The following is a 19,020-nucleotide window of genomic DNA, read 5'->3' on the forward strand; positions in this document are numbered from 1 at the left end:
GAGGCCTAAATCCAACCAGCTGCAAACTGCCAAATCATGGGAGATGAGGGTCGATGTGGCCAGGAAGCTGCAGTTCCCGGAGGTGATGCAAGACAGACATCGTACAGTGCTCCACAAAAGACAAAAAATCACCCTGGTGGAGCTCACAGTATCACAGGAGGAAGGAAGTGAGGAGGCTCACGAGAGGAAGGCCCTGAAGTACCCAGACCTTAGTCCAGGAGTGGAGAGACAAAAGATGGCAGACGTGGCTATTCCCCATGGAGATCAGCTGTAGAGGGTTCCCAGCAAGGTGGACATAGAGGTGTGCGCTGGGCCTTGATGAAAAGAGCAAGAAGCAAGCAGCTCACAGGATGGGGGAGGAAGCAGGAAGAGCCTCTTGCTGGATATGAAGCAGGTGAGAGGGGTTGAGTTGAGCTGCCCTGCCAGCTGGAGAATGTAGTGGTTAAGGATGGAAGATTGGGCATCACCTGACAAGATCTGCTCCCTCATCAGGTAACCCCAGTGTATAATGCAAGTGTACGAATAAATAGTGAACTCGGAAAAGAAAACCTCTTTATCTATTGCTTTGTTTAATGTTCAAATGCCCCGAGTGAGTGACTTAACTTTGAATTTTTATCACTGTTTGCCTTTTAACCAAAGGAGTTTCACTCTCAACAAGGTGTCAGAAGCACATACAGGAAGGTGAAACCACTGAGCAAGTTTTGAGCCGAGTAACACACACAAAATGCTGGATGTGGAAAAACGTGCAGTCAATGTTTTGGGCCGAGAGCTTTTGGCAGACCCTTTGAGCTGTGAAGTTTGATGCTTGACAAATAGTGTCATGTTAGTTCAATATCTATCAAATGGCCATCTGCAGCCCATCTTAGCGTCTTGCCTCTGGCAATGTTGTTGTCACGAGGGATCGATTGATGATTTAAAGATTAGCTTTCTTTGTTACGTGTACATACAGTGAAATGTGTCAAGTTTGTCAACAAACAACAGAGTCTGAGGTGGTGCTGGGGGCAGCCCACAAGTGTTACCATGCTTCCAGCACCGATGTAACAAGCAAAAAAATTTTTGTTTAGAGATACCGTGCAGAGCAGGCCTTTCTGGTTTATCAAGCCACACTACCTAGTAGCCCACCTATTCCAACCTAGCCAAATGACCAATTAACCTATTGACCCATACATCTTTGGACTGTGGAAGGAAATCCACACTGTCATGCGCAGAACGGACATACTTCTTATTGATGGCTTCAGGAATTGAACCCTGAACTTCCAATTGCTGGTGCTGTAAGATGCGACGCTAAACACTACGTTACTGTGCCACTCTAAGATCGCACTGAGATGTTAACATTTACACAGTTGGACTTCCTGTCAAGATGGCGATGGTTTAGTCGCTAAAAACTGTCGCTCCATTTTATTATCTCCGCACTCCTTCTCTCCCTTTTTTTCACTCCAACTTTTTATTCTCCCATCTGCCTGTGAACACACCTGTTTTACGATGGCTTCAAAGACCTCCAAATCGGGGAAGAAAGAAGTTCCTGCCGCTGGCCCCTCGAGCAAGAATATTATCTCGATTTTGGAGCAGCACCGGCAGGAGATAATAGCTGAATTTAAGTCTTCTATTAGTTCGGTGAATTTGAAATTGGATCAAATTAAATTCCTAGTGGAGGATCATGCCCAACACTTATCGCATCTCGAGTCTGCTACAGATATGTTAGACCGCCGTTTTAAAGAGCTGGAAAGCGTTTGTTCCAACTTAAGAGATCAAAGCAGCAAGTTATTATTCAAAGTTACTGATTTGGAAAGTCGGAGCAGAAGTCAAAATCTACATATTTTTGGCTTGCCAGAACGTATCGAACATGGATCTCCTGTCAAATTTTTCTCTATTCTGCTATCTGAGATTTTCAGGAATGAAATACTTTCGACTCTGCCCAAGATAGACAGAGCTCACTACACTTCAGGGCCTATCTCGGAGCCAGGACACAGGCCACATCCAGTAATTATCTGTTTTCATCGCTACCAGACAAAAGATCACATTAGAGAAGCCTGTCGGAGAGGGAAGTTGGAATATAAGAGTCAACCAATTCGTGTTGTCGAGGACTATGCTCCCCAAATTCTGAGTCTGCGAGCCGAGTTTAAAAGAGTCATGAAAGAACTATATAATTGTGGATTCAGGCCTTCCCTTCAATTTCCAGCTTGCTTCTGAATGATTCTTACTAGTGGAGACAAAAAGTGGTTTAACTCAGCTTCAGATGCTCAGAAATTTATCGATGATGTCCCTATGGCTTCGATTCCCTGTGGTTCGGTCTGATTACTTATAGTGGTGGAGAAGTACTTTTTTTTCTGACCTTCCTTTCTTAAGTCAGTAAATTTTTTTTCATGGTTTTTCGCGAGTAGGTTATTGGGTAAAATCTGTTTTTATATTTTTTCTTAAACACTAGTTCATATATTTTTTGGATTATTACCTTAAGTTAAACTTCGCAAATTTTGGTGGAATGGTTTTTCTTTTCACTATGTATAACTATACTTCGTAGTGCTAAAAGTTTTCTTTTTTGTAATTGATGCAATATGGAGCTGATAATGATGTTAAGAAACAGGAAGTCGGATTATGGGTGATTTTTTTTTGAAGAGCTTGCTGCTGCTTTTCAGTAGCTTTCTTGTTCTGGGGTTTGGGGGGGGGAAGGGAACTCTAACGCCAATATTATTTATAGAACCTTTAGACATTTGTATTATTCAGGACGTATTTCTGTCCTGTTTTTCTTGTTTTATACTTTGCTCCAGAGCTGTTACTTGAATTTCAGACAATGCTTATGCCTACTGTCCTCTATGTTTTTTTTAAAGGACAATGGTTAGTCTGTTGAATTTTGTGAGCTGGAATGTTAAGGGATTGAATCATCCTGTGAAAAGAAGGAAGGTGTTTTCACATCTTAAACAGCTTACAACGCAGCAATTGCTTTTTTTGCAAGAAACACACATTCATTGTTCTGATAACTCTCGTCTTATGTCAAGATAGGTGAGGCAGCACTTCCATTCAACTTTTCAGGCTAAGGGCGGGGGGGGGAGGGTGCAGTTTCAATTCTTATAAATCAAAATGTTCCCTTTGAGCTTCATAATAAAGTATCTGATACAAATAGTTGTTTTATTATTGTCTTGGGGAAATTAAACAGTACACTGAAAATCTTGTATGCCCCCAATTCGGATGATGTGGAGTTTTTTGATCGTTTCTTCTCTTTATTTCCTGAGCTGAGTTCATATTCTCTCATATTGGGTGGTGATTTTAATTGTTGGTTAGATCCAGTTTTGGATCAAACATACTCCATTCCTAGATTACTAAGTAAATCTGCTTTATCAATTCAGTTTTTCCTTTCTAATTATGGTATCTCTGATGTATGGCGTTTTCTCCATCCAAGTGTAAGAGATTATTCTTTTTTTTCCACATGTCCATTATACTTTTGTTACAAATGTGCCACAGCTCTGAGGGGCCGAAGGGTGCGGGGTAGCCCCCTCCTTTTTGAGAATCGCAAGATTGCTATTGAGTCAGTTCAGGAGACCCAGGAAATGAGAGAAAGACGTGCAGAATCCACAAAGTGTTGGAATGTGTCCTGGCCTCCGAAAAGGCGGAGCCATTGATACCGGCTATTGTCTCTTGGAGACGGACTTGTGTATTGAATCCTGTACGATGCATCGAAGCCCCAGGCAATGAACCGAGGGGGAGGTTGGTGGAGGGATTGCATCATCCCAACCTGATTGACATCTGAGACCCTGTGAGTCAGGATAAAAGAGGGTCTGTGGGAACAGCCCCTCAGACGCACCAGAAGAAACGCTAGCGATCCCGTAATAGCAAAAGCCGGTGGGAAGGCCACGTGCGTCCGTTTCCATTTGCCCCGGAATTGGTGAGCCTTTACCACGGAAGAACGGTCTTTAGCTAACAATGGGGAAATCAACTCCCAACGACTCTCGAAGGATTGACATCATAAAAGGAATGGGCAAGTTTTAACCCGTCTTTCTCTCCAACCAAAAAGCTGCAGCTTGAATGAACTAAAGTGACTTTTATATTTCCATCGGACAATACATTAACCCCAGACAACAATAGAGCTATTCCTTATCGATTATTATTATACCCGCGCTTTTAGATTTAGTATTGACGACGTATATTAGCTATGTTTGCATTGATATTTTTGTGTATTTTTATCAATAAATACTGTTAAAAATAGTACCATCAGACTTCAACGGACCTCTCTATCTTTGCTGTAAGTGACCCAGTTATGGGGTACATAACACTTTCACTAGAATTGATTACTTTTAACTAATAATCAGTTGATTCCATCTGTTCGCTCTTGTGACTAACGGAGTATATTGATTCCAGATCACGCCTCAGTCACCCTGTCTATAATTCTTCCTGGTTTCCCCCAAATGAATAAACATTGACATTTTAATCCGACCTTGTTGCTGGATAATGATTTTGTAAAATTTATGGAGGACCAGATAACTTTTTTTAAAAAATGTTTCATATGAAACCTCAAGTCAGGTTGTTTGGGACGCTATGAAAGCATACCTAAGGGGTTAAATAATTTCATATACTGTGAATTTGAATAGAAAGACCCGTAAAGACCAATTAGATCTGGTTAATCAAATTAAAGCAGTAGACCAACTATATGCCCAGACTAAAAATCTGGAGCCGTATAAGAAACGAGTGAACTTCAAACTAAGTTTGACCTTATTTCCACTCATCCAATTGAATGCCAACTTCTGGAAAGTAAATGCCGGTTTTATATTGATGGTGATAAATCCGGTAAATTTTTAGTCAACCTACTTTAAAGTTAATGCTTTAAAGTTAAACAATATATTACAAAAATTCGAACAGAAAACGGGAACATTACCTTGAATCACTTTGAAATTAATCATACATTTCAGAATTACTATTCTCGACTCTATACTTCTGAATTTCTAAATGATAATGATTTCTAAATGAGCATTTTAAAAATAGTTTAAACATTCCTACACTTTCTCCTGATCTTAAAGCAAAATTGAATGAACCATTATCACTAGAGAAAATATCCTCAGCTATTTCTGTAGTGCAGTCTGGTAAATCTCCTGGACCTGATGGGTTCTGTGAAGAATTCTATGAATCGTTTTCCTCACTGTTTTCACCTCAACTAATGTTAGTTTTAACAGACTCATTTAAATATGGTAAATTGCCAGCATCATTTAATGAAGCATATATCATTCTTTTAGCGACAAAAGGTAAAGATCCAATAGAGTGCTCCTCATACAGGCCAATTTCTTTGTTAAATGTTGATGTTAAAATTTTAGCTAAAGTTTTGGCCTGTAGATTGGAGAACATTAAACCTTTAATTATTTCTGAAGACCAAACTGGTTTTATTAAAAATTGTCTCCCTTTTTTAATATACAGTATTTATTTAATATTTTATACTCACCTTAAGCTGGGATTCCTGAATGTGTCATTTCTCTAGATGCAGAGAAAGCATTTGATTGTGTGGAGTGGAATTACCTTTTGTGGTTTTAGAAAAATTTGATTTTCGACAAGATTTTATTATATGGATTAAATTGTTATATTCACACCCCACTGCTTCTGTCTTGACTAATTCTCAGCAATCCCACCCTTTTAATCTTAAATGTGGCACACGTCAAGGGTGTCCGTTAAGTCCCTTACTTTTCGATTTAGCTATAGAGCCATTGGTGATTGCGTTTCGAAGTTGTGCTGAATTGACGGGGATTTGGAGGGGAGTGTTGAGCACAAAGTCTCTCTTTATGCTGATGATCTTTTACTTTTTATATCAAACCCGACTACCTCCTTATTCCCAATGTTTTCACTCTGTAACAAATTTAGCCAGCTTTCAGGATACAAATTTAATTTAGATAAGAGCAAACTCTTTCCAATAAATAGAGAAGCACAATTACTAGAATTTTATAACCTCCCTTTTAAAGTAGTAAATAATCAATTTACTTACCTTGGCATTACAGTAACAAGAAATTATAAGTGTTTTTTTTTTGGAGAAAATTTCACTAATCTTTTAAATCATACAAAACAGTTTAGCACAGTGGTCACCCTTGTCCATGTCTCTGATCCGTCAAATTAATGTTGTTAAAATGTATATCCTTCTTAAATTTTTATACTTATTTCAATCTTTACCAATTTTTACTTCTAAAGCTTTTCTTAATTTGTTAGATTCTATTATTTCATCCTATCTATGGAAGGGCAAATGTCCCAGACTAAATAAAGCTCATCTTCAAAAGCCTAAAAGGGTAGATGGTATGGCCTTGCCCAATTTTTGTTTATATTACTGGGCAGCCAGCATACGTTGTCTTATGTTTTGGTCTTTCTTTTATAATCAGTCAGACTGCCCAATATGAGTGGCAATGGATTTGAACTCAAATAAGAAACTCTCTGTCTCTGCACTTCTTGGATCCGCACTTCTTGCCTACATCAATTGCTAATCCGGTTATTAGACCCACTTTGAGAATATGGGTTCAGTTCAGAAAATATAATGGTCTTCACGGTTTCTCGCTCTCTCTAGTCCTATTCTACATAATCATCTTTTTCAGCCTTTTATGCAGGATTTAACATTTCTAGACTGGCACAGGAAAGGGCATTAGTGCTTTGAAGATCTTTTCATAGATAAGCACTTTGCAACTTTTGAACAATTGTCTGTAAAGTTTGGCCTACCTAACACTCATTTCTTTAGATATCTCCTAATTAGACATTTTATTAACCCTTTAATACCAAACTTTCCTGAGGTACCCGTTAAAAATGTTGTGGACTTGTTTCTTTGTCTGAATCCATTGGGTAAAGGTTTAATTTCTACTATTGGAGATATGTTAATGATGTTGAAGTGAGCCCCCTTTGACAAAATTAAAACTGCTTGGGAGCATGATTTAAATTTTTCTTTGTCTGAAGAGGTTTAGGATTCAATTCTCAAGTCAGTTAATTCAATTTCTCTATGTGCTCGCCACTGCCTTTTACAGTTTAAGGTGGTACACAGGGCTCATATGCCTAAAACTAAATTGTCGTGTTTCTATCCTGATATTAGTCCCTGTTGTGATAAGTGTAAAGGGGGCGAGGCCTCTCTTATTCATATGTATTGGGCTTGTCCTAGCTTGGAGAAATTCAGGAGAGATGGTCTTTTAACTTTATCTCATATACAATGGCATGCAGAAGTTTGGGCACCCCGGTCAAAATTTCTGTTTCTGTGAATAGTTAAGTGAGTAGAAGATGAACTGATCTCCAAAAGTCATAAAGTTAAAGATGAAACATTCTTTTCAACATTTTAAGCAAGATTAGTGTATTATTTTTGTTTTGTACAATTTTAGAGTGGATAAAAAGGAAAGGAGCGCCATGCAAAAGTTTGGGCACCCCAAGAGATTTGAGCTCTCAGATAACTTTTACCAAGGTCTCAGACCTTAATTAGCTTGTTAGGGCTATTAACTGTTAACTGTTCACAGTCATCGTTAGGAAAGGTCAGGTGATGCAAATTTCAAAGCTTTATAAATACCCTGACTCCTCAAACCTCGTCCCAACAATCAGCAACCATGGGCTCCTATAAGCAGCTGCCTAGCGCTCTGAAAATTAAAATAAATGTTCCCCACAAAGCAGGAGAAGGCTATAAGAAGATAGCAAAGTGTTTTCTGGTAGCCTTTTCCTCAGTCTGTAATGTAATTAAGAAATGGTAGTTAACAGGAACGGTGGAGGTCAATTTGAGGTCTGGAAGACCAAGAAAACTTTCCAAGAGAACTGCTCATAGGATTGCTAGAAAGGCAAATCAAAATGCCCGTTTGATTGCAAAAGACCTTCAGGAAGATTTAGCAGACTCTGGAGTGGTGGTGAACTGTTCTACTGTGCAGTGACACCTGCACAAATATGACCCTCATGGAAGAGTCACCAGAAGAAAACCTTTCCTGCGTCGTCACCACAAAATTCAGCATCAGAAGTTTGCAAAGGAACATCTAAACAAGCCTGATGCATTTTGGAAACAAGTCCTGTGGACTGATGAAGTTAAAATAGAACATTTTGGCTGCAATGAGCAAAGGTATGTTTGGAGAAAAGAGGGTGCAGAATTTCATGAAAAGAATACCTCTCCAACCGTTAAGCACGGGGGTGGATCGATCACGCTTTGGGCTTGTGTTGCCGCCAGTGGCACGGGGAACATTTCACTGGTAGAGGGAAGAATGAATTCAATTAAATACCAGCAAATTCTGGAAGCAAACATTACATTGTTTGTCCTCACAGTCTCCTGACCTAACCATCATTGAAAATCTGTGGATAGACCTCAGAAGAGCAGCACATGCAAGACAGCCCAAGAATCTCACAGAACTAGAAGCCTTTTGCAAGGAAGAATGGGCGAAAATCCCCCAAACAAGAATTGAAAGACTCTTAGCTGGCTACAGAAAGCATTTACAAGCTGTGTGTTTGGGGTGTTGTGCCCAAACTTTTCCTTCGGGCCCTTTTCCTTTTTTGTTATTTTGGAACTGTAAAAGATGGAAATAAAAAAGTAATCTTGCTTAAAATATTAAAGAAATGTGTCATCTTTAACTTTATGCCTTTTTGGAAATCAGGTGATCTTTTACTCACTTAGTTATTCACAGTAATAGAAATTTTGACAGGGGTGCCCAAACTTTTGCATGCCACTATACTTAATTGCTATTTGGAGCCTAACCCTTTGATAGCTCTTTACGGCACCTCGGGAGAGGTTGACATGCATTTGACTCCGACTAAGTGTAGTACATTGTCTTTTGCTTCTCTTTTGGCCAGACATGTGGTCCTTCTTAGGTGGAGAGATGCTGCCCCACCAACTCATGCTCAATGGATCAGAGATATTATGTCCTGCTTAGACCTTGAAAAGATTCATTATTTCACTTCTTAATTTGGACATAAAGTTCCAAAAGGCGTGGGGACCTTTTCTTGAATATTTTCATAATTCCCATTTAGATTAAGGGTTCATCCCTCCCTTTTTTTTTCTTTTGCATTTAAATCCTTTACTTCCAGCTTCTTACAGTTAAGATTTTTTTTGATGTGTAAACATATTATATAGATTAGGTAGTAGGCAATATACCTTTTTATAAATACAGCTCTGTGGTGATAAAGTTCTGATTAACTTTTTTATGTATCTTAAGGTTGGCTTGGAGTTGGGTAGTGGGAGGGTGGGGTGGTAACTAACTTTATACGATTCTACTATGGGCGCTTTTCTGAATTGTTATGAACTGTACATTTGATATGTTTGTTTTGCACTGTATAAGCCTCTTGTTTTTTTTACCTTTTTTTGGTTTTGTCGCATTGTAGAAACTCATAAAAACTAATTAAAAAAACATTTATCACAGTTTATCACAATATCCCAATCCTCTTGGAGAAGTTATCAAAACTCTGAGGTTTATGGTTTGGATAGTAGTTCATGTTGGCCTCCCTGAATTCTATGTTTTGTGTTCTTGCCCATTCTTTCTTGTTGCTGGTTGGCGGGGTGGGGTTTGGGGTTTGATGTTCTTGTTTTTGTTTCTCCATGGGGGTGATCTATTAGTTTTTGTGTGAGGGAGGGGTTGGGGTGGGTTTGGGGCTTGCGGGTTTTTTGTTTCTTTTTCCTTTCATGTGGGGGGGTGGAGATTGATGTCTTTCTTTCAACTACTTTTGTTTTTCCATATTTTATGGCTTTCTGGAGGAGAGAAATCTCAGAGTTGTATCCTGCATACATACTTTGAAAATAAAATGAACCTTTGAATCTTTGAACATTTGAATGAATTTGAGCTAAGGTCGTCAGACGAGGAGCCAGGCTAATAATAGTAGAGGTGTTCAAGAGCAAAGTACTACAGGTGCAGGAAGCATGAAAGAAAAGTAGAGGTTGCAAGGCAAGCAGCATCAGTGGTGAATGAAACAGAGCTGGAGTTTCATCAGAGAGAGAGAGATGTAGAATGCAGACCCAATGAAAAGGGGTTTGGTGAAGGAGGAGGCTGTGAAAAGAAAGTTAATGGTCTGAGAAACTGACTTGATCACTCCAGCCTTCTTCAAAGGAGCATTCTGGTTTCTTCATCACTTTTTCACTGTGTACACACTTGTGAGAAGTTTCCATAGGGACCTATAAAGAGAAGAACAATTAAAAAAAAATCAGCCAGTCTTCTTTTGAAGACCCACAAGACATTCTGTGCTTTGTGAAAAGGACAGTGCTGATCTCCACATTTCTGTGATGTTTTCTGTCTGTTACTGAGTGAGCCCAATCTTTCTAATGATTGCAGGTTCCCATTGGTACCGAAGTGGAAGGCATGAACATACTGGGACTGATCCTCTTTGCAATTATCTTTGGCATAGCTCTCAGGAAACTAGGCCCTGATGGAGAACTGCTAATTAAATTTTTCAGTATCTTCAATGATGCAACTATGATCTTGGTCTCCTGGATTATGTGGTGAGTTATTCTCTTTGATAATCATAAAGCTGGTGTGTTGATAATATAGCTGCAAATCTTTCATTGTGTTTTGTATCATAAATGTGATGTTTCACGAACAACTGTTTTATCTTAAACAGGTATGCACCCATTGGAATTCTATTCCTCGTTGCCAGCAAAATAGTGGAGATGGATAATGTTGTTTCCCTAGTAACTGGCTTGGGAAAATATATTCTCGCTTCCATACTCGGACATGTTATACATGGAGCGATTATTCTACCTTTGATCTATTTCGTATTCACCCACAGAAACCCTTATACATTTTTGCTGGGCATCGTCACTCCATTAACAACAGCATTCGGAACTTGTTCCAGGTCTGTGTTTAGTTAAGTGCTATATGTTTCACAGATAACATTATATCAATTGCAGCTACTGAGATGGTTAAGTGTTGGAAGCTATTATACAGATCTTTGATTGCACAAAAGTCTAGGAATGTCGGAATGTTGAGTGGGAACGTGTGATTCCTGTTACCCAAAGAGAAATACCTCAAAGCAGTTCAAAGGAGCTATTATCAAACAAAATTAGATGCCAGCTCATTTAAAGAGATTGTAACTGATGACCAGAAGTGATGTAAATTCAGGAGATGCAAGAGGCCAGATTTGGAGGGATGTACACACCTTAGAGATTCATGGTCATGTCTATGATCTGAAATACTCTGGTTCTGTCGGCTGTGTATCTCTTATCTTCAACAGTAATCCAGACAAGCAGCTTGCACTGGATCAAATACAGAACAGCATTACAGTAAAAAAAAGATGTGAACCAGGGCATTACAAATCTATGATTGGATTTATGGCTTTGTGGCCAAGTTTGTTAATGATAAAAGATAGGCAGAGGAACAGATAGTGTTGAGTAAACAAGAGAGTTTGTGGAAGGACTTGGACAGATTAGGAGAGTGGGCAAAGAAGTGGCAGATGGAATACAGTTCAGGGAAGTGTATGGCCATCCAGTTTGGTAGAAGGAATAAAGGCAGAGATTATTTCCTAAACAGGAAGCAAGTTCAGAAATTGAAAGTGCAAAGATCTTGGAAGTCCTTGTACAGGATCCCCTGAAGTTTAACTTACCGGATGATTCAGGAAGGCAAATGCAATGGTAGCATTCATTTCAAGAGGATTAGTATATAAAAGCAAGGATGCAATGCTGAGGCATTTGTCAGACCACATTTGGAGCATTGTGAGCAGTTTTTGGCCCCATATCTAAGGATGCACTGCCATTGGAGAAGATCCAGAAGTGGTTTGTGAAAATGGTCCTGGGAATGAAAGGGTTAACTTATGAAGAGTGCTTGATGGTCAGTACTCACTGAAGTTTGGATGCTATCATAGGGAGGATATTAATTGCAAAGCTACTGAATATCAAAAGACCTGGATAGACTGGACATAGAGAGGATGTTTCCAGTAGAGGGAAAGATTAGGGCCAGAGGGCACAGCTTCAGAGTAGAAAGATGTCCCTTTAGTACAGAGATGAGGAATTTCTTTAACCAAAGGAGGTCGAATCTATGGAATTCCATCTGTGGCTCCACAGATGGCTGTGGAGGCCAAGTCATTGGGTATATTTAAAGTGGAGGTTGATAGGTACTTTATTAGTAATGGTATCAAAGATTATGGGGATAATCAGGAGAATGGGGTTGAGAGGGAAAATAAATCAGCTAAGTTCAAATGGTGGAGCAGTCTCAATAGGCTGAATAAGCTAATTTTGCTCCTACGTCTTAGATGTCAATCAGGTTGGGATGATGCAATCTCTCCAGCAACCTCCCCCTCGGTTCATTGCCTGGGGGCTTTGATGCATCGTACAGGATTCAATACACAAGTCCGTCTCCAAGAGACAATAGCCGGTATCAATGACTCCGCCTTTTCGGAGGCCAGGACACATTCCAACTCTTTGTGGATTCTGCACGTCTTTCTCTCATTTCCTGGGTCTCCTGAACTGACTTAATAGTGATCTTGCGATTCTCACAAAGGAGGGGGCTACCCCGCACCCTTTGGCCCCTCAGAGCTGTGGTACATTCATAACAAGTTCTAGTCAACAAGCTCCAAAACCTGGGCCTTTGAACCTCCATCTACAACTGGATCCTGTACTTCCTCACTGGGGGAGCACAATCTGTGCGGATTGAAAATAACATCTCCTTGCTGACAATCAACACTGGTGCACCTGAAGCATGTGTACTTAGCCCACTGCTCTACTCTCTCTATCTCCATGACTGTGACTACGCATAGCTCAAGTGATATCTATAAATTTCCTAAAGTCACAAATATTGTTGGCAGAATTTCAGATGGTGAAGAGGCGTGTATGGTAATGAGAGAGATCAGCTGGTTGACTGGTGTAGCAACACCAGTCCTGCACTCAATGTCAGTAAGACCAATAAATTGTGGATTTCAGGAAGGGGAAATTCAAGGGAACATACACCAGTCCTCATCGAGGGATCAGCTGTAGAAAGGGTGAGGGGTTTCAAGTTCCAGGTTGTCAACTTCTCTGAAGATCTATCCTGGCCTCAACATATTGATGCAATTACAAGGAGGGAATGTCAGCAGCTATTTGAGTTTGAGGAGATTTGTTATGTCACCATAGACATACGGGTGTACCGCGGAGAGCATTATAACTAGCTGCATCGCCATCTGGTATGAGGGGCCACTACACAGGATTGGAAAACTCGGGCAGCTCCATCATGGGCACTGACCTCCCCAGCACCAAAGACACCTTCAAAAAGTAATGCCTCAAAAAGGGGGATCCATCTTTAAGGACCCGATCACCCAGGACATGCCCTCTTCTCATTGCTACCGTCACGGAGAGGTACAGGAGCCTGAAAACACACATTCAATGTTTCAGGAACAGCTTCTTCCCCTCCGCTGTCAGATTTCTAAATGGACAATGAACCTATGAACCCTACCTCACCATATTTTCCTTTCTTGTTGTACTACTTATTTTTTATGTATATCAGAATCTGAATCAGGTTTTATATCACTGGCCTGTTTCATGAAGTTTGTTAGCTTTGCGGCAGTTTGAAATTGGCTGGCAGAGGGGAAGAAGCTGCTCCTGAATTGCTGAGTGTGTGCCTTCAGGCTTCTGTACCTCCTTCCTGATGGTAATAATGAGAAGAGAGCGTGATGGAGTCAGTGTATGATATATATAAATATCACCAGTTATTATGCTTTCTCGTTTTTGTCATTATGTATTGCATAGTACTGCTGCAGCAAAATAACAAATTTCACAACATGTGCAGTGATTTTAAACCTGATTCCAATTCAAGAGAGCAGCCTTGGTGAGGGAGTGAAGCAATTGCCAGACAGAACACCAGGACTCAAACGTGCTGTTTGCTCTTGCCAGTTGCTGTAGACTGGCTCTATTTTATTGCCAAAAGAAAATCATTGAAATTCAAGAGCCATGGTCATGTTATTGTTGACTTAGAGCATTGAACAATATGGTGCAGGAACAGGTCCTTCAGCACTCAGTGTTGCGCCAAAATAATTAAACCATTAATTAAATGCCTAACTGAACTAAATCCTCCTGCCTACATAATGTCCATATTCCTCCATTCCGTGCACATTTATGTGCTGATTTAAAGCCTCTTAACCGGCTCCATCATACTACACTACCACCTCATAGCAGGTCAGTTGTGTACTGGCATCAGCACCAGACTTTGGGGCAAGTAGTCCCGGGTTTGAATTTGGCTGGCTCCTTGCATTGAGGTAGCAACTTGGCCTTATATAAAAAAAATTAGACAAATGGTAAGGAAACAGCAAAATATATAACCTGATGCACCAAAAAGCACGAAAAGAAGCAACCACCTCTTACAAGTTATTCCAGGCCCCCACCTCTCTCTCTTTTTTAAATCTTGCAGCCCCAGATATCCTTTTAATTTACCCTGCCCCTTTGCTTTAAATGCACGCCCGCTAGTGTTAGACAGTCTGACTGTGGGTAAAAGATGCTGGCTGTCTACACTGTCTATGCCTCCAATAACCTTATAAACTTCTATCAGGTCTACCTCAGCTTGTGCTGCACATGAGAAAGCAATCAAGACTTCTCCAACCTCTCCTTACAGCACATGCCCTTTAATCCAGACAGCATCCTGGTAAACCTCTTCTACACCCTCTCCATAGACTCCATATCCTTCAGACTTGTCATCATTAGATGAAAAGATGAGGATTCTCCAAACATATTTTGATGAGAAAACATCAAAAACCACCAACTTGAAACCCAATTTCAAAGGTACATCTGGTCATCATCCTGATCTCTACTGATCTGTATTTGTGGTGTATTTAATGTTTCAGTAATATCTGAGTAAATATTGTAAATATACAGTACTGCGAAAAAGTCTTGGGCACATGTAAGATGATTCTGTAAAGCAAAGATACATTCAAAAATAATGAAAATTTCTGAATATCAAAAAATGTGCTATAAGGAATAGTAGACAGTTAAAAAAAAACGAAATGAAATCAATATTTGGTATGACCTCCCTTTGCCTTTGAAACTGCATCTGTTCGTTCTTTTGGAGAGGGGTAGGGAAAGATGTGTTTAGTGGTGGGATCCCATTGGAGATGGCGTAAGTTCCAGAGAATTATGTGCTGGACATGGAGGATGGTGGGGTAGTAGGTGAGGACAAGAGGAACCTTATCCCTGGTGGAGTGGCAGAATGTGTTTGTAATGGAAGAGAAGCAGTTGAGAACAGTGTTGACGGTGGAGGAAGGAAAGCCCCTTTGAAGAAGGAGGACATCTCATTAGTTCTCCTAAGTACACTGTTGTGCAGTTTTATACGTAATTGGCTGTTCCAGGTGGTATAAGTGGTTGTTCCAAGCATCTTGGAGAACTTGCCACAGTTCTGCAGACTTTGACTGTCTCACTTACTCCTGTCTCTCCAGGGAATCCCAGACTGCTTTGATGATGCCAAGATCAGTGTTCTGTAGATTCCATACCATCTTTTATAGAACTTCTTTTTTCTCCTTTTCACTGAATATAGTTATTTATGACCTTGGTCATGTGCTTAGGGCCATTGTCCTGCTGCAGAATGAAATTTGGACCAATCAGACTCCTCCCTGATGGTATTGTGTGATGGGCGAGAATCTGTTTGCACTTCTCAGCATTGAGGATTCCATTCATTCTGACCAGATCACCAACTCCATTTGCAGAAATGCAGCCCCAAACTTGCAGGGAACCTCCTTGGTGCTTCACTGGTGTCTGCAGACACTCATCCATGTAGCATTTTCCAGCTCTTCTGCAGGTAAACAGCCTCCTGTTTGAGCCAAATGTTTCAAATCTTGACTCGCTAGTCCAGTGCACTTGCTGCTATTGTTCAGTACCCCAGTCCTTGTGTTTTTGTGCATAGGTCAGTCTCTTGGCTTTGTTTCCACTTTGGAGGAATGGAATTTTGGCAGCAGTGCTTCCGCGAATACCACTTCTGACAAGACTTCTCTGGACTGTAAAAGGGTTGACTTGCATTCCAGTGGTTTCTGTGAGTTCAGAGCTGATAGCAGTGCTGGATGACTTCTGATTTAGAAGGGATGTCAGTTTGATGTATCTCTCGTCTGCTGCACTCAGTTTCCATGGCTGACCACTGTGTTTCTGGTCTTCAACCTTGACCCTTTCTTTGAGCTTTCCTGTTATGAAATTGAATTCAGGAACATTAAGAAGTGAAACCATTGTTGATTGCAGAATATTTTAGGTTTTGTAAGCGGAATTAAAAGGCAGGGGAGTGTATTTCAGCTTACATGGCTTAATTGAAGAAATTGAGCATTGCCAGTTCAGTGTTGGGCTTAATGTTTCATTGAGAGATCACTTAATTTGTGGAATCTTACAAGGAAGCATTCAGAAATGGCTCCTAACTGAAGCACAACTCACACTTAAAAGAGCAGTTGAAATCGCAGTCAGAGAAGCAATTGAGTTACAGTCGGGAATTAAAGTGGGTGTGAACAAAATTGCAATGTGTAAACAGAAATAGTGTGGCTGAACAAATTGTGTTGTCACTGTGGTGAGAGCTTACATACACCAAATCAATTCAGGTTTAAATGTGAAACTTGCAGAAAATGCAAGAAAAATTGGACACATACAAAGAACATGTCAGGCAGTCAAAATAAGTGGACTGCACAAGAAAAAGAAAAAAGTCGTTGCTATTTTAAAAAAAGCACTAGTCTACATGTTGTTGATGAAAAATCTGATAATGATGAGAATGACTTAGGACTGAGTAGCCTTGAGATTTACAATGTGAAATCTAACAAAAGACAAGCAATATGACTTACACCTGAAGTTAATGGCAAATTAATTAAAATGGAATTGGACTGTCGCTTGGCTATTTCAGTCATTCCACAAAATGAGTTTGAGTGGTATTTCAAAGATACTGAACTGTAGCCTACAGATATCCAACTAAAACCTTTTATTGGAGAAAAGATGACTCCTGTGGAAATGGCATTCATAACAATGAAATACAACTTGCAAGCCTCATGGGGCTTGTATGGTGCTTAAAATTGGAGGGGCTGCATTCTGGGACTGTGATTGGCTGAGACAACTTCAACTTGGTTGGTGATCCATCCACAATTTGCATGTCACATCCCCTGCAACAGACTCAACTGAAAGTGAATTAAGAAAGATAATGGATGATGCTACAACAGTGTTCAAGGATGGCACTGGAAAACTCAAACATATCAAAGATCAAACAGTGCCACACCCAAATTTTGTAAAGCCCGTCCGGTTCCTGATAACAACTGTGATAAAGTAGCCAGTGAGCTAGATCACATGGAGGCAGAAGGAATCCTTCCAAAGTTGATTGGAGCCCATGGGCAGTGCCAGTGGACCCAATAACCAGGTAGTTTAGGTATGTTCAGATCCATCGTGATTTTAAGGTTACCATCAACCCAGTACCTAAAGTTGATCAATACCCTTTGCCCAGGATAGAGGAGATCTTTGCAAACATCTGGAGGAAAACACTTCAGCAAAGTGGACTTAGCTGAAACCTACCTACAGATGGGGATGGAAGAAGAGTCCAAAGTGTTTCTCACCGTAAACACTCACAAAAGGCTTTATCACTCTGATAGGCTTATTTTTGGAGTGTCATCTGCACCTGCACTCTGGTCAAAAACTATGGACCGGGTGCAGCAAAGCTGCCCAGGAACTCAGTGTAACCAGTATGACGTCAGTGTTACTGGTGAGGATGATAAGGAGCACCTCTAAGATCTTGAGACAGTGTTAAAATGATTGAAAGATTATGGGCTCAGAGTGTGATGCAACAAGTATGAATTTTTTAAACCAAGCATCAGTTACTTTGATCACACCATTGTATTATGAATGTGCTACAACTCTGAGGGGCCAAAGGGTACAAAGTAGCCCCCTCCTTTCTGAGAATCGCAAGATCGCTACCTCTCTATCTTTGCTGGTAAGTGACCCAGTTACGGGGTTTGTAACAAAGTGGGGGCTCATTCGGGATTTGATACCAAATTGGAGGGCCAGTGAATTGGGCTTTTAAGTCCAAACTTGGATCTGGTTGCACAGGTAGCCAGACAGGAAACCAGCAAAGATGGACATGGATGAATTTATAGAAAACCCGACTCTGGAGGCGCTAGAGGCGGCCACAAAGTCAGACTTGATAAATATTGTGTAAGGACTAAACCTCGCAGAGGTGAGGTTGTCAATGAAAAAGCGGGAGGTGTGGAGGGCCATAACTCAGTATTATATTGTGAAGAATGTGTTTTCTGCTGAGGTATTAGAAAATATCCCTGAAAAGGCACCAGCTAGTGGGATGGCTCAGTTAGAGTTGGAGAAATTAAGGTTGGAACATGAAATTAAGTTAAAACAGCTGGAAGCAGCTGAAAAGGAAAAAGAAAGAGCTGCAAAGGAAAAAGAGCAGGATAGAGTGGAGAAGCAGAGGGAGCATGAAATTAGGTTAAAAGAGCTGGAAGCAGAGGAAAGGGAGAAGGAGAAACAGAGACAGCATGAGCTGGACATGGAGAAGTTAAGGCAAGAGCGAAGAGCTCAAGGGTCAGATCGAGAGGAGCGGTTTTATGTTAGTAGGGAGTTTAGCTTAGTACCTCCGTTCGAGGAGACGGATGTTGATAGTTATTTCTTGCATTTTGTAAAGGTGGCAGTGAATCAGAAGTGGCCCAGAGATCAGTGGGTGGCATTGTTACAAAGTGTGTTAAAAGGGAAGGCAAAATGGGCATATGTGGCGTGGTCTATGGAGGAGTCTGAGAATTATGAGAAAGTAAAGGAGGCCATTCTTCAGACCTATGAATTGGTACCGGAGGCCTATAGAAAAAAGTTCAGAAATTTAAAGAAAGGGTGGAATCAGACTTATGCAGAGTTCGCCTATGAGAAGGGTGTGCTCTTGGATCGTTGGTGTGCAGCAGAAATAGTGGAAGAAGAATTTTGGCGACTCAGGGAGTTAATTCTGATTGAGGAATTTAAAGGTTGTGTTTCAGATGATATCTAGATGTACTTGAATGAGAAGCTGAATAAGTCCATCTCCGAATTTGCTAGGTTCACAGATGAATATGCCCTAACCCACAAAACAAAGTTTTCCTCGAATAAAAGTTACCAGAGAGACTGTGGGAACGGCAGAGAAAGCCCACCGGCTGAGACAGAGATCCCGCTGAGAGCTAGTGGTAAAATTGAGG

The 19,020-nt window shown here is 40.5% G+C and overlaps 1 protein-coding gene across 2 annotated transcripts in view; it reads left to right on the top strand.

Annotated features, from left to right (window-relative positions):
- Positions 1–19,020, top strand: part of slc1a4 (solute carrier family 1 member 4) — a 210,337-nt gene that overhangs the window by 167,116 nt on the left and 24,201 nt on the right. For both annotated transcript variants that reach the window (XM_059986147.1, XM_059986146.1), the window contains 2 exons: positions 10,224–10,390; positions 10,510–10,743. In XM_059986147.1, the coding sequence (XP_059842130.1) occupies positions 10,224–10,390; positions 10,510–10,743 (401 nt within the window). The remainder of the gene's footprint in view (positions 1–10,223; positions 10,391–10,509; positions 10,744–19,020) is intronic.

The sequence above is a fragment of the Hypanus sabinus genome, chromosome 12, assembly GCF_030144855.1.
Source record: "Hypanus sabinus isolate sHypSab1 chromosome 12, sHypSab1.hap1, whole genome shotgun sequence".
Classification (NCBI taxonomy): domain Eukaryota; kingdom Metazoa; phylum Chordata; class Chondrichthyes; order Myliobatiformes; family Dasyatidae; genus Hypanus; species Hypanus sabinus.